The 15,773-nt window shown below is 44.6% G+C and overlaps 1 protein-coding gene across 3 annotated transcripts in view; it reads left to right on the plus strand.

Annotated features, from left to right (window-relative positions):
- The first annotated feature begins 278 nt into the window (after positions 1–278).
- Positions 279–15,773, plus strand: part of Gas8 (growth arrest specific 8) — a 41,773-nt gene continuing 26,278 nt past the window's right edge. Inside the window, exons 1-6 of one of the 3 annotated variants that reach the window (XM_045155830.1) lie at positions 279–370; positions 2,165–2,251; positions 8,296–8,493; positions 9,892–10,098; positions 13,792–13,846; positions 14,465–14,670. In XM_045155830.1, coding sequence (XP_045011765.1) covers positions 368–370; positions 2,165–2,251; positions 8,296–8,493; positions 9,892–10,098; positions 13,792–13,846; positions 14,465–14,670 — 756 coding nt within the window. In that variant the 5' untranslated portion in view covers positions 279–367. Of the gene's footprint in view, positions 371–734; positions 825–2,164; positions 2,252–8,263; positions 8,494–9,891; positions 10,099–13,791; positions 13,847–14,464; positions 14,671–15,773 lie in introns of those variants that run through there. The other 2 variants (XM_004664828.3, XM_045155842.1) reach the window with 2 other exon arrangements.

The following is a 15,773-nucleotide window of genomic DNA, read 5'->3' on the forward strand; positions in this document are numbered from 1 at the left end:
GCAGTGGCAGGAGGCCCTGGCGCGCCCATCCTCGCTCTCTCTCCCTCTACTAAATAAATAATTAAATCTATCTTTAAAAACTAAAAATGTTTTTTTAAAAAAAAAAGCAACAAAAACCCGCCAGGCGAGATCCTGCGACTCGGTGAAGCGGGATGCCAGCATCTTCTCCTGGCGCGTTGCTAGGAACGCACTCCTCCCGGTTCTCCGCCCCCCACCTCGCCCGCCGTGGCTCGGGGAGGCCGGCGGGGTCTCGCGAGGACTTGAACCTCGCGCGGGATCTTGCTCGCCCGCGTTGCCGGGAGACGGCGCAGCCTCGGCGCTCGGCGAGTTTGCCCGCGGGTGACCGCGCCGTGGGACTACGGGCACCATGGTGAGCGGCTTTGAGTGTCCCGAAGCGGGACAGGGGGACCGTGGATTTTTGGAATGAAGCGCTGACCGCCCCGCGTGGGCTCCAGCTGCGGACGCCAGGACGCCGGGGCCTGCCTGTGCCCGGAGCTGAAGCCCCTGCGCCCACTGGGTGGTTCTAGAATTCAAGACCCAGGATGCCCAGTGGAGAAAACCTGAGTCTGATGGCTCCTTGGAACTTAGGGTCTACCTCGAGGGGCCTCTGGGGCGCTTAAGAGTGGGCACGGGAGAAACCCCAGGAAACCCGGCTGTGGGTTGGAGGTCCCTCTCCAACGAAGAGTCGAGCCTGAGGGTCCAGAGCCATGGAGTGCAGAGGACGACGCGTTGGGGTGCAGGGGCCTTTGTGCCGGTGCAGAGCATCTCAGGAGTCTGTCCCAGCCTCCTGAGAAGAGCAGTGCGGGAACTCCGTGCTTCCTCCGGTAGTATCCCTTTAGGACACGGAGCTTGCAGTCTTAGGCTTTCTAGGCAGGTGCCTTAGGGGAGGGGAAAAGCGCCTCCCTGCGAGGAGCCCGGTAACCACGTGTTGAATCTTCCCCCAAGTGCGTAAGGACCTTGTCAAAGCCATGAAAATGAAACCTGACTTCCTCAGCAGTTTCATTTGGTATCCCACTTACAGAGCATTCCCTCTAGGTGCAGTTTGCTCTTTTTTTCTTGACCAGAATTCTCTGAAGGAGTTTCATGTTTGGAAAACAAGAAAGCCTCAGATTGTCACAGCTGGTCATTGCTAGGAAGTCATTTCTCCATACATTATATAAACTGATAAGAACAGATAATGCAGTTGATATTAAGGAAGAGGCTGAGAAGTGATTCTCTACACACAATGATCAGTTTCTTGCATGTGTTTATATGGTGTTTACTGTATAAGCAATGTGGCATTGTGGGGGGGAGCGTCCTACTTTTTGGACCCAAGTAAACTTTTCAGTCACACCAAAGAACTCTATGCTGCATATACAGGAGTGAATGGGTTTCAAGTGGGTTTCTGTTCCCTTCCTTTTTTATGGGGGGGGGGGCTTCTGAGGTAGGGTCTCACTCTAGCCCAGGCTGACCTGGAATTCACTGTAGAGTCTCAGGGTGGCCTTGAACTCAGGGCAGTCCTACCTCTTCCTCCCAAGTGCTGGGATTAAAGGCGTGCGCCACCATGCCCAGCTTGTTTTTAAAGGTAGGTTTTCACTCTAGTCCAGCTGCCCTGGAATTCCCTTTGTAGTCTCAGGGTGGCCTGGAACTCTCAGCAATCCTCCTACCTCAGTCTCCTGAGTGAGTGCTGGGATTAAAGTCATGTGCTTCCACGCCTGGCTTTTTTTTGGGGGGGGGTGTCATTTCTATGTAGAGGCCCACTGTAGCCCACACTGTCCTGGAACTCATTCTGTATTTGCAGGCTGGTCTCGAATTCACAGTGGTCCTTCCCTCTGCTGGGACTAAAGGCATGTGCCACCATGCCCAGCCTCCCTTCCTTTTCGACATAGGAAATGTACTTTCTGAGATTTTTCTGTTGTGCTTTTCTAAATGTGTTAATGGTGTGTGTGTGCGCGTGCGTGCGTGCGTGCATGCGTGCGCGCTAATGGTGGTAAAAGTCAAGACAATGATGTACTGTAGGTAAGATCTTCAGTTAGGAGCCATAGAGAGGTATGGATTGAGGTTCCAAGCCCTAACCCTAGTAATCCCTTCCCCAAATGCCCATGGGAGCAAATCAGAGTTAAAGAGGAGAAGCCATTAGATATCGTGGCCTTTACTTATCCATTCATCTCTTCTTTAAACAAAGGCGCCCAAAAAGAAAGGGAAGAAAGGCAAAACCAAAGGCACCCCTGTTGTTGATGGGCTCCCACCAGAGGACATGACCAAGGAGCAGGTGAGTACAGCCTGGGTTACTGGGTGCCAGGGTGAGGGCAATGCTACAGACATCTTGGTGAAACTCACCATGCTTTATTTTCCATCTCCCTTCAGTCTGTCTGAATCATAATCTACTTCTCCCTTGTCTGTGTTTCTTATCACCTCCACAATTTTCAGATGTATTACATATTTTGAAAAATGCTGGCAGGGTTGGAGAGATGGATTAGTAGTTAAGATGCTTGCCTGTGAAGCCTAAGTACCCAGGTTTGATTCTCCAAAACCCATGTAAACTAGATGTACAAAGTGGTGCATGCACCTGTAGTTCATTTGCAGTGGCTAGAGGCCCCGGTGTGCCCATTCTCTTTGTCTCTCTCTAAGAAATAAATGAAAAGAAAATATTTTTAAAACTGCAGTGCAGACAAAATGGCCTGGATATCCATGACCTCACAGTGCCTGACACTACCCATACAAGACCATCATAATAGGAGGAAAAGATCATGACATCAAAATAAGAGAGAGACTGATTGAAAGGGGAAGGAGATATGATGGAGAGTGGAGTTTTGGAAGGGAAAGCGGGGGAGGGGCAGAGAGAGGGCATTACCATGGGATTTTTTTATAATCATGGAAGTTGTTAATTAAAAAAAATTGAGGGCTGGAGAGATGGCTTAGTGGTTAAGCGCTTGCCTGTGAAGCCTAAGGACCCCGGTTCGAGGCTCGGTTCCCCAGGTCCCACGTTAGCCAGATGCACAAGGGGGCGCATGCGTCTGGAGTTCGTTTGCAGAGGCTGGAAGCCCTGGCGCGCCCATTCTCTCTCTCTCCCTCTATCTGTCTTTCTCTCTGTGTCTGTCGCTCTCAAATAAATAAATTAAAAAAAAAAGAATGCTTTCCTATTTAAAAAAAAAAATTGAAAAGAAAAGTAGTGCAGAGCTAAAGAGGTGGGTCATTGGTCAAATGTGCTTTCTGTGCAAGGATGAGGGCCTAGCAGGGCCTGAGATCGCCTGAGTTCAAGTCTCCAGTGTGTAGTCACATGTGCCTGTAACCCCAGTCCCTCAAGGAAGCAGAGATCCAAGAATTTTTGGAGCCCCTGAAACTTTGGAATTAGTAAAGAGACTCCAGGCCCCAAACAAGACAGGGAGGAAGAGCCACAGAACAGGATTCTGGATGTTCCCCTCTGGCCACCACAGGCGAGCGTATGAGGTGCCGCAGGACCCATACTCATGCATATGCACACACACCACAGTGCATTACACTACACTGTACATGCATACTACATTAGACACATACACATAAGCAAAGAAAAATGCAGTGCAGGTGTATGAAGAAGATTTTTAGGGTGATCGGGATATTTTTCCTGTATATAGCAGCTATTTTAAACCTTTTTTTTTTTTTTTTTTTTTTTTGGTAAGGTCTCACTATCACAGACTGACTCGAAACTCACTCTATAACCCCAGGGCTGTCCTGGAACTCATGGTAGTTCTAATTCAGCTTCCCAAGTGCTGGAATTATAGGTGGGAGCCACCATTCCTGGCTCTATTTTTTAAATTTCTATAGCCCCTTTCATATCTGATGTTACAGAGATATTATAGTAGTACATATTTGACATTCTTTGTTTACCAGTAAACATTACAGCAAAAATAAAGTTTTTTTTTCTTTCCAAAAAGAAAGTTTTATTTACTTATTAGAGACAGAGAGAGAAAGAGAGAATGGGCATGCCAGGGCCTCTAGCCACTACAAATGAACTCCAGACGCATGTGCCACCTTGTGCATCTGTCTTATGTGGAACCTGGAGAATTCAAACCTGGGTTCTTAGGCTTTGCAGGCAAGTGTCTTAACCACTAAGCCATTTCTCCAACCTTTTACATTTATATATTTATTTATTAGAGACAGAGGGAGGGAGGGAGAAGAAAGTTTTTAAAAGGAACATGACTTACTTAAAATTACTTTGTTTTAAGCTGGTTAATCATTCACTGCTTTATTTAATTTAATTAAATTAATTTATTTATTTTGGTTTTAGAGATAAAATCTCATTCTAGCCCAGGCTGACCCGGAATTGACTATGTAGTCTCAGGATGGCCTTGAACTCATGGTGATCCTCCTACCTCTACCTCCCAAGTGCTGGGATTAAATGTGATCCACAGTACCTAGCACTGTTTTATTTTTAATCAAGTTTCAACAAGGAGTTACTGTGTTAGGCTGCCTCCTTTTTATGGTATGTATTTCATTTGGGGAGGTGTTTTTATGGAGGGGATGCTCTTACCACTGAACTATATACCCCCATCCTGGGGTGCTTTCTTTATTATGTTTGTTTTTTGCTGGTGCTAGAGATTAAGCTGTGGGGGTGATGTCTTTGTATAGGATCTATTTTAATCCACTTACCTATTTTTATGTAAAGGGTTAGAGAACATAATTATGTAACTTAAAAGGCTTCTGAAAATTATAGCATGTGGTAGGCATGGCAGATCCTTTATTTAGCCTCTGTGTTGATGAGTTGATGATGGCTGCCTATGAGCATCTGACACGGAACTGAGTCTTTGTCCATTTGTGTGAGTATTAATAAGACTCACCTTTTCTTTTGTAGTTTAAAAAATAAGCATAAGGGCTGGAGATTAGCAGTTAAGCGTTTACCTGTAAAGCCTAAAGACCCTGGTTCAAGGCTTGATTTCCCAGGACCCATGTTAGCCAGATGTACAAGGGGGCGTATGCATCTGGAGTTTGTTTGCAGTGGCTGGAGGTCCTGGTGTGTCCATTCTCTCTCTCTCTCTGTGCCTCTTTCTTTCTGTCTGTCACTCTCAAATAAAGAAAAATAAACAACAACAAAAAAATAGGTATAATCCAGGCGTGGTGGTGCACGCCTTTAATCCCAGCACTTGGGAGGCTGAGGTAGGAAATCACTGTGAGTTTGAGGCCACCCTGAGACTACGTAGTGAATTCCAGGTCAGCCTGGACTAGAGTGAAACCCTATCTCGAAAACAAAAAAAAAAAAAAAAAAAAAAGAAAGAAAAAAAGTATAAAGGAGATTGAAAACTATGTGAAAGCTAAGCATACTGCCTTTAATTCCAGCACTCAGGAGACTGAGGTAGGAGGATCACCATGAGTTCAAGGCCACCCTGAGACTATGTAATAAGTTTCAGGTCAGCCTGGGCTAGAGTGAAACCCTGCCTCAAAAAAAAAAAAAAAAAAAATAGCTGGGCGTGGTGGCGCACACCTTTAATCCTAGCACTAGGGAGGCAGAGGTAGGAGAATCTTTGTGAGTTCAAGGCCACCCTGAGGCTCCATAGTGAATTCAGGGTCAGCCTGGGTTAGAGTGAGACCCTACCTCGAAAAACAAACAAAAACAAACAAACAAAAAAAAAAAAAGTCATGTGAGCTGAAGTTAGAATCGTACAGGGGTCTGAACAATGGTGATTATAGAGATAAAATGCTAAAAATAAAGCAAAATTTTCACTTCAACAACCAGGCTACAACTGCTTGGAACCTGACCCCTAGCGACTTATGATGTCTTATGCAGACATCTGGAGCCTGATTCCTCATGAGTCTTGATATCATCCATGGATGGCCAGTCTCAAGAAAAACAATTCCTGCTATAAAATTGATTACTTAACATGATAGTGAAATGTCTGTCTATGTGTCCAATATGGAGCCCACGCAGATGGCTGACAAGACCAAGTAATCTCTCTCAAGTCTCTGTAAGAGACTTCTACCCACTCTTAGCCACAGTGAGCCCTTTCCTGGGAACTTGCCCACTGCTCTCTTGCAGTATATTTCAACGTATTCTCTCCTTGTGTTTTTGTACTCTGAATAATTTCTTTCACTCTGGCCTTCTATGTGCTGCCTTGGACAGCAGTGATGAGTGCCTTATTTCTTGTGTAGGAAGATCACTGGCAGTTTAAGCAGAGGAGTGCTGGGGTCCAGTCTGCTTTGTACAGATCACTGGGATGGTGGATGGAGAGTACACTGAAAATCACACCGCTCCAACACCTGAGCCATTTCTTTCTTATCCATGAAGACCAAACCTTAATGTGTCAGTGGTCATATTCTGTAGAACAGGGGCTGGCCTTCATGTATCATATGTTTGAAGCAAAGTCCTGGAAGCCTCCAGGGTCCAGCTTGACAGCAGGACTGGATTGACCTGGAGATCTGTGCTCCCGGCAGGAGTCAGTTCAGAGTGGTTACCCTGTGGGCATTGTACTGCGGTGGTTTTTGGTTTTGACTTTTCAAGAGAAGCTAGAAATTTGAATATAAGGAAAAAAGTCAAGTAATGGCAGACTCTTAACACCACATGTGACAAACAGAACAGGGGCCCTTATTTTTTTTGTGGTAGGGTTCACTCTAGCTCAGGCTGACCTGGAAATTACTATGTCGTTCCAGGGTGGCCTTTGACTCATGGTAGTCCTCCTACATCTCCCTCCCAAGTGCAGGGATGCATCACCACACCTGGCAGGAACCCTTTTTGCAACTGTTTGAATGAAAAGTCCATGACTTTTCATTTTCCCAGGTCCAAGTCAGATTCTGGGGTGCCATGTTTCCTTCCAGGCACCTAGCCCCTGTCCAGCATCCTCTCCTCAGACCTGTTTGGTTGGTTGGTGTCTTGTCTCTTGAAGGGAGAAATGTGATTTCCCTATGTGGAATGTGGATTTGGGAGAGAAAACACTTTACAGTAAGTGTCCTGGGGCTGTGCCCAAAGATAACTAATTCTCAAGGGAAGTAAATGCTGGAAACATGCCCTACTTTTCTCTTTAACCTATTTGCAGATTTCTAATTGGCTCGGGCCCAAAGCTTGTTGAGTGTTTGGACTCTGCTGGTTTTATGTAATTTTTGAACGTTAAATTTTTTTTGTAACTTTTGTTTTTCATTTAACCTTTTGTAGAGATGTCTACATGCTGCTATATAATTTTCCCATCTGTTTTTTTTATTTTTTATTTTTTTAAGATTTATTTGTTTTTCATCTGTTTTTTTGAGGGGTCACATAATATTTCTTGCAGTTGATGTGTCCCAGTTTTTCAGCCATTTTCCTATTTAAAATCATCATAGATCAGTTTGTTTAATTTTTTTTTTGTAGTTTAACAGTATTAGTGGAGCTAGTAACCTCTGAGCAAAAAGCACTTGTATTTCTTTTGAGAAATTTTTCAAAAGAAACTTGTGAAGTCTGGCTTGGTGGTGCACACCTTTAATCTCAGCACTGTGGAGGCTGAGGTAGGAGGATTTCTGTGAGTTTGAGGCCAGCCTAGGTTACAGAGTGCATTCCAGGTCAGCCTGGGTTAGAGTGAGTCCCTGCCTCAAAACAAATACCTCATAGAAGAGGGGCCAGAAAGAATGTTAAGGACAGAGGATGGAGAGGAGGGCTGGTAAACGCTGTCTTCTGAATATGACATGGCCATTATACTCCTGAATTCATAGCAGCAGGGGTTTCCTGCACAAGACTGGCCTATCAATATTTCACCATGATGAGGGAAGGCTCCATGAGACTTCACACCTTCCAGAGTAGCTCATGGTTGCTGGGAGAGTGCAGTTATGTTTATCAGTGGTGTAGCCACTTGTGTAATAAGATGCCCAGTCCACAGTAAAAAAAGCTCCTACCCACGATCATGTAAACAACCCTAATTTTACTAAAAAAAAAAACAAACAAACAAACCATGAAAGTAAGATGGGGATTAATAGGGAAGAAGAAAGGGATTAGGGGGAGGGGGAGAAGAGAGGGAATTGGGAGATAGAAGGTCAAAATCCATTAAATACATGCATGAAAGTGTCAAAAGTGAAAAAATAAAATTTAAAATTCTCAAAAAGAATTTTAGGAAGTGTTGAAATGATACAATTGTTCTGTGATTATAGGCCAAATTCAAGAGAATCCTAAAATAGCAAGGTGAGGTAGGGGGAGGGAAAAAAAAAAAAAGAGAATCCTGCCATTTGCTGAGTATATCCTGTTCTTGGAACCTTCCTGCATTGTATTTTTACTTTTGGTAAAATGGCCTCTCCTTCTTTCTTCCCTGCCTCTCTTTGTCCACTCACCCTGGTGGTGAATGGGCACCTGCAGGGTGCCTCACCTGATGCCCTGTGCCTGATCAGGTGGAAGAGCATGTCAACCGTATCAGGGAGGAGCTGGACCGTGAGCGGGAGGAGCGCAACTACTTCCAGCTGGAGCGAGACAAGATCCATACCTTCTGGGAGATCACACGGAGGCAGCTGGAGGAGAAGAAGGCTGAACTGCGAAACAAAGACCGTGAGATGGAGGAGGCTGAGGAGAAGCACCAGGTGGAGATCAAGGTGAGTGGTGCTGCCCACTGGGGTCAGTTACAGCAATATGGGGACATCTCCTCTTGTTCTTTGGGGGTACAGTCCTTTGCTTGTCTTCATCCTAGGTACCTGAAAGTGACTTAAAATTTATTTAAGTATTTAGTTGAGAGGGACATAGAAAGAAAGATAATGGGCATGCCAAAGCCTTCTGCCTCTGCAAATATATTCCAGATGCATGTACCACTTTGTGTATCTGACTTTATGTGGGCACTGGGAAATCGAACCTGGGTGGGTAGGCTTCCCAAGCAAGTACCTTTAACTGCTGAGCCATCTCCCCAGCCCTGAAAATAACTTTGTAAAAAAAGGTTAGGGGGTGGGAAGGAGAATGATCTGGCTATGTTATGTCACCCAATTGATTCCCAGAGAGTCAATTTGGCTGGTCTATTTGGCTAGGCAGGTGTTCTGGTTTTCCCTTGCTGGTACATATGTATTTCTCCCTAAACTGTGCGCTCCTTTGAAGAGAACCACTTACTCTATGGAGGAGGACTCTGTTATAGTCTAAGTGTACGTATGTCTATCCTGTGGACTGCAGGCTACCTGTGAGCCAGGATGGCAATGAATACAGCTTAACATAAAATTGTAAATTTACTTTAAAAATTGTGATTAAAATTTTTTTAACATATTTATTTGAGAGAGGCAGGTAGAAGGAGAGAGAGAGAGAGAAAGAAAAAAAAGAATGGATGGGCATGTCATGGTCTCTAGCTACTGCAAACGAACTCCAGATGCATGTACCACCTTGTGCATCTGGCTTATATGGGACCTGGGGAATCGAACTTGGGGTCCTTTGGCTTTGCAGGCAAGTGCCTTCACTGCTAAGCCATTTTTCCAGCCTGGTTCTTCTTCTTCTTCTTTTTTTTTTTCGAGGTAGGGTCTTACTGGCCCAGGCTGACCTGGGATTCACTATGTAGTCTCAGGCAGGCCTTGAACTCATGGCAATCCTCCTTCCTCTGCCACCCGAGTGCTGGGATTAAAGGCGTGCACCACCATGCCCGCTTCTTCTTCTTCTTGTTATTGTTGTAACTCATACTTCTGGAGTGTGAACATTATAGGTGATGACATTGTGTCCCATGTCAAATGGATGGACGTGCCTGGGGTATACTAGTAACTGCTCTCCTGCTAGAATACCAGCCAAACTCTGAAGAGGCCAAGGAAAGCTGTTTCATCCCTCTAGTAGCAGGAGAGGCCCTGCGGGTCCTGGGTGCTGGAGTTGCAGCTTCCGTGACATGGCAGGAGCAAGGGCAAGCTGACCTGCATAGACTGGCCCTGCCACTTAGCTCCATGGGTGCTGGGGATGCACCTCACCTGACAGCTTTGGCATCCTACTTGGTGCTTCAGGTGAGCAGTGCCACCCCCCTCCCCACCCTGCAGGTATACAAGCAGAAGGTGAAGCACCTGTTGTATGAGCACCAGAACAACCTGGCGGAGGTGAAGGCCGAGGGCACTGTGGTCATGAAGCTGGCCCAGAAGGAGCACCGCACGCAGGAGAGTGTACTGCGCAAGGACATGCGGTCGCTGAAGGTGGAGCTCAAGGAGCAGGAGCTGGCCAACGAGGTGGTGGTGAAGAACCTGCGTTTGGTAGGTATGAGGAGTGACAGGCTCGTGGACTGGGTCTGAACTCATTCTTCAACAACCTGGGACTTAGGTTCTTGTGTGAAAATGCAAAATTCCTACTTTGTTTTTTTTGAGGCTGGGTTTGGCTTTGTAGCCCAGGTTGGCATTGAACTCACCACCCTCTTGCTTCAGTGTCCAAAATGTTGGGATTGCAGGTGTGCACCACATACCTGGGCTATATATATATATTTTGGTTTTTCGAGGTAGGGTCTTACTTCAGTCCAGGCTGACCTGGAATTCACTATGGAGTCTTAGGGTGGCCTCGAACTCACGGCAATCCTCCTACCTCTGCCTCCCAAGTTCTGGGATTAAAGGCGTGCGCCACCACGCCCAGCTGTTTTTTTTTTTTAAATATTATTGTATTTCTTGACAATTTTTATTTATGTGTATAATATATTTTGATCATATTTATTCTCCATTACTTTTTCTTGCCCCTCCCCCTCCCCCACTGAATCCTTTCTTCTTCCCAAACAGTCCTACCTCTACTTTGACGTCTTTGTTTTTTTCTTGTATGAGCATGGGGAGGTGTGGGGCTTATCTACTGGAGTACAGGCAACTTACCAGTAGTTTCACCACTGAAGAAAACGTCTCTCCTTCCTCAGCAGCCATTAACTATCCTTAACTCTTCAGGGAGGAGTAGGGCCTCATGAGCCTTCCACCATCCATAACAATGTTGGTAGGCCTAGTCTTGTGCGAGTCCTGTGCAGGTAATTCCAGATGCTGTAAGTTTATCAGTGCAACATTCATGCCATGTCTGGAAGACAGCATTCTTCTGACTCCTCCCATCCTCTTAGATTCTTCCCACCCCATCTTCTGCAGTGTTGTCCAACCTTGGAAAGGGTGTTGTTATAGATGTTCCATTTAAGGCGAAGTATTCAGTAGTCACTTACTTTGAGTTCTATGACAAAGTTTGAGTCTCCATAGTAATCTCTGCCTACTATGAAAAGAAGCTTTTGTGACTAGATCAGCAACATTAATCTATGGGTTGAAACATAAATATTTAGAGGGCAGTTTTAGGGGCACATTTCCATTTGGTCAAACAAGAGTAGTAGCTTCTTGGGCTGGAGCGATGGCTTAGCAGTTAAGGCACTTGCCTACAAAGCCAAGTAACCCAAGTTTGATTCCCCGAGCCCATATAAAGCCAGATATACAGGGTGGCACATACATCTGGAATTTGTTTATAGTGGCTGGAGGCCCTGGTGTACCCATTTTTGTCTTTGTCTCTCTGCTTGCAATTTTTTTTTTTCTTTTCTTTGAGGTAGGGTCTCACTCTAGCCCAGGCTGACTTAGAATTCACTATGTAGTCTTAGGATGGCCTTAAACTCATGATGATCCCCCTACCTCTGCCTCCCAAGTGCTGGGATTAAAGGCGTGCAAATTTTATTTTATTTTGTTTAATTTTATTTTTTAAAATTTTTATTACCATTTTCCATGATTATAAAAAAATATACCATGGTAATTCCCTCCCCCCCCCACTTTCCACCTTTGAAATTCCATTCTCCATCATATTACCTCCCCATCTCAATCATTGTACTTACATATATACAATATCAACCTATTAAGTACCCTTCTCCCTTCCTTTCTCTTCCCTTTATGTCTGCTTTTTAAATTACTGGCCTCTGCTACTAAGTATTTTCATTCTCATGCAAAAGCCCAATCATCTGTAGCTAGGATCCACATATAAGAGAGAACATGTGGCGCTTGGCTTTCTGGGCCTGGGTTACCTCACTTAGTATAATACTTTCCAGGTCCATCCATTTTTCTGTAAATTTCATAACTTCATTTTTCTTTACCGCTGAGTAGAACTCCATTGTATAAATGTGCCACATCTTCATTATCCACTCATCAGTTGAGGGACATCTAGGCTGGTTCCATTTCCCAGCTATTATAAATTGAGCATCAATAAACATGGTTGAGCACGTACTTCTAAGGAAATGAGATGATTCCTTTGGATATATGCCTAGGAGTGCTATAGCTGGGTCATATGGTAGATCAATCTTTAGCTGTTTTAGGAACCTCCACACTGATTTCCACAATGGCTGGACCAGATTGCATTCCCACCAGCAGTATAGAAGGGTTACTCGTTTTCCACATCCCCGCCAAGATTTATGATCATTTGTTTTCATGATGGTGGCCAATCTGACAGGAGTGAGATGGAATCTCAATGTAGTTTTAATCTGCATTTCCCTGATGACTAGTGACGTAGAACATTTTTTTAGATGCTTATATGCCATTCGTATTTCTTCCTTTGAGAATGCTCTATTTAGCTCCATAGCCCATTTTTTGACTGGCTTGTTTGATTCCTTATTAGCAAATTTTATTTTTAAAAGAGTAGTAGTAGTTTCCCTTTTAGAACCTATGACTGTCTCAGCAACAGGCCTTTATTATTATTATTATTAGTTTATTTATTTTTTGGTGTTTTCTCGAGGTAAGGTCTCACTCTAGCCCAGGCTGACCTGGAGTTCACTAAGTAGTCTTGGTGGCCTTGAACTCATGGTAATCCACCTACCTCTGCCTCCTGAGTGCTAGGATTAAATGTGTGTGCCACCATGCCTGGCTCAAACTCCTTTTTTATGAAGCCAATATTACACTGATACCAAAATCAAATAATGACTTTAGAAAAATAAAATTACAGACCAATTTCTGTGATTAACATAGATACCAAATTTCTCAACAAAATACTTACCAACAGAATATGGCAACATATCAAAAAGATCACTCACCATGACCTAGTAGGTTTTCACCCAGAGATGCTAGGATGGTTCAACATACACAACTAATAAATGTATACAGCATATAAATGGAGTCAAGGACAGAAATCTCATTATATGCAGAAAATGCATATGACAAAATCCAACATCCCTTCATGATAAAAGTCCTGAAGAGAGAATCCAGGTGTTGTGGTGCCTGCCTTTAATCCCAGCACTCGAGAGGTTGAGGTAGGAAGATCCCTGTGAGTTTGAGGACAGCCTGAGGCTTTCTGGAATTGGCTGTCCTCATAATCTGAGGCATGATATTCATGATCAGTGCTGTTAAGTAAAGCTTTTACTTTTTACTTATTTATTTTTGTTTTGTTTTGTTTTGTTTTTTTTTGGTTTTTCAAGGTAGGTCTCACTCTAGCTCAGGCTGACCTGGAATTCACTATGTAGTCTCAGGCTGGCCTTGAACTCACAGTGATCCTCCTACCTCTGCCTCCTGAGTGCTTGGATTAAAGGCATGAGCCACCACGTCTGGCTCTAAGTAAAGCTTTGATTCAAATCTATAACATGTAATTGCTTCTTAACATCATCTTTGAATATTGTTCTAAGCACCAGTGAGGTGGAGTAGCTGGAGCTTTGTGAGGCTCCTGGAGAGCCTGCTGCTCTTTGTAGACATGGCTGCTCAGGGAAACCAAGCCATGTTCAGTGCCCATGCTTGTCACATCGGGCTTAGAGGTGACTTTGCTGAGGGAAGTGAATTAGGAAATGTGAAGGCCACCAAAGCCATGTTCTTCGGGGTATCCTCCATGAGCTAAAGGAGAGGGGAAACCAGCTACCAGTAGTAGCACTAGGTGGTTTACTAAGTTGCATTTTCCCAGGGGTGAGGAACAGGCTCAGCCTAACGGGATTGGGCCTCTCAGGCTGGCTGTCTAGTAATGACCCACTTTCACCTGTGCAGAAACATGCCGAAGAGATAACCAAGATGCGGAACGACTTTGAGAGACAAGTTCGAGGTCAGTTTCTCACATGCATTCTGTATGGTGTCGGACCCTCTCCCATTAGAGCATGGTAATTTAATACTCATAAGAGATCATACACACACACACGGTGAGTGAGAATTTCTTAAGCTAACAGACTCACTCAGAATCCAGAACAACTCATTGCCATGTAAGTTTGCAGAGCTGTAGTTAACCTGCTGCTATCTAAAATGGGCAGTTAACAGCAGGCAGGACTTCCTTCAGCCTTGTGGGAAGCATTCTTAGTCTTCTCCATGGCTCCTGGTCTGAAAAGGCTGTGTCACAAGTCCATAGGTTAGTGATCAAGCCTGTGGTTTGGATGGATGGCCACATAGACCATGCTTAGTGCTCACTTGGATTAGTGTTGGGAGTCTTAGAGCAGGCAGTGATTGGCTGTTGCTGTCATGAGTGAAGGCAAGATGGTAATGGCTTGTGTGCTGAATATCACCTTTGAGTCCCAGCAGGAAAAGCTTCGGCTCTTTGGCAGAGCTGTCTGTGCAGCCTCTGTTCTCAGCTTGGTGGTATTCTTGGGCACTGCTCAAACATTCCATCTTTTCTTGTAGCCCCAAGACATCTGCTTTTCTTTAAGCTGCTGTGTGCACTGCTGCCTTTCAGAAATTGAAAGCAAGTATGATAAGAAGATGAAGATGCTCAGAGATGAGCTTGACCTGCGGAGGAAGACTGAGATCCATGAAGTGGAAGAGCGGAAGAATGGCCAGATCAACACGTTGATGCAGCGTCATGAGGAGGCCTTTACTGACATCAAGAACTACTATAACGACATCACTCTCAACAATCTGGCCCTCATCAATTCCCTCAAGGTACTGCTGTGGGCTGGGAGCCATGTTCAGAGTCCAGGACATGTAGAACCGGCCTTCAACCCCACCAGACTCAACACTCTTCTCTAGCAGAATTCATAAGTAATGTAACTTGTCCATTAACTGAAATTCATCTGGACATTTCTCTAATGTAGTGTCGGGGAAGGAGTACCATAAAGGTGTTCTGACATGTACATGTCCAGGCAGAGCTGCAGTCGGCACCACACTTTGGCTGTAGTGTGTCTGCAGTTAGCAGTTGTCATAGTTCCTAGGTGCTGGCAGCTGGCAGGGTTTCCACAGTAGAGAGTGGACCTTGATCTAAACAAAGTACTCTTCCTGTGTTCATGGAAGTTGCATTCCTACGTAATTCAGAATGAGTTAAGACTTTGGAAACACTGTTCATATGTAGAACAAGCCCAGGTCCTCAGCATGCATATAGCTGGCAGAATCTATATGTTAACTAAGAGTGCACCCTGAGCTGGGTGTGGTGGCACCAACTTGTTATCCTGTGATTAACATAGATAACAAATTTCTCAACAAAATACTTGCAAACAGAATACGGCAATGTATCAGAAAGATCACTCACTATGACCTAGTAGGTTTAAGAGATTGAAGCAGTAGTATCATCAGTTTGAGGCCAGCCTAGGCCACGTAGTAAGACTTTGTCTCAAAAAATAAAATAAAAATAAAAATAAAAATAAATAAATAAATAAGCAGAGGATGTAGCTTAGCTGGTAGAGTCTTGCCTAGTATGCATGTAGTTCTGGGTTCCATTCCCAGCACTGTATAAACTGGGCATGGTGGCACACTCCTGTACTCCTAGCACTTGGGATTTATAGGCAATTCAGAAGTTCAGAATCATCTCTGGCTTCATAGTGAGTTTGAAACCACCCTAGGATACATGAGACCTTGTGTCAAGAAAACCCCAAACAACAACAGCAACAAACATGCCAGGCATGGTCATGCACACCTTTAATCCCAGTACTTGGGAGGCAGAGGTAGGAGGATTGCTGTGAGTCAGAGGCCACTCTGAGACTACATAGTGAATTCTAGGCCTGGGCCAGAGCAAGACCCTACCTCAAAAAAAAAAAAAAAAAAAAAGATAC

The sequence above is a fragment of the Jaculus jaculus genome, chromosome 1 (genome assembly GCF_020740685.1).
Source record: "Jaculus jaculus isolate mJacJac1 chromosome 1, mJacJac1.mat.Y.cur, whole genome shotgun sequence".
In the NCBI taxonomy this organism is placed as follows: domain Eukaryota; kingdom Metazoa; phylum Chordata; class Mammalia; order Rodentia; family Dipodidae; genus Jaculus; species Jaculus jaculus.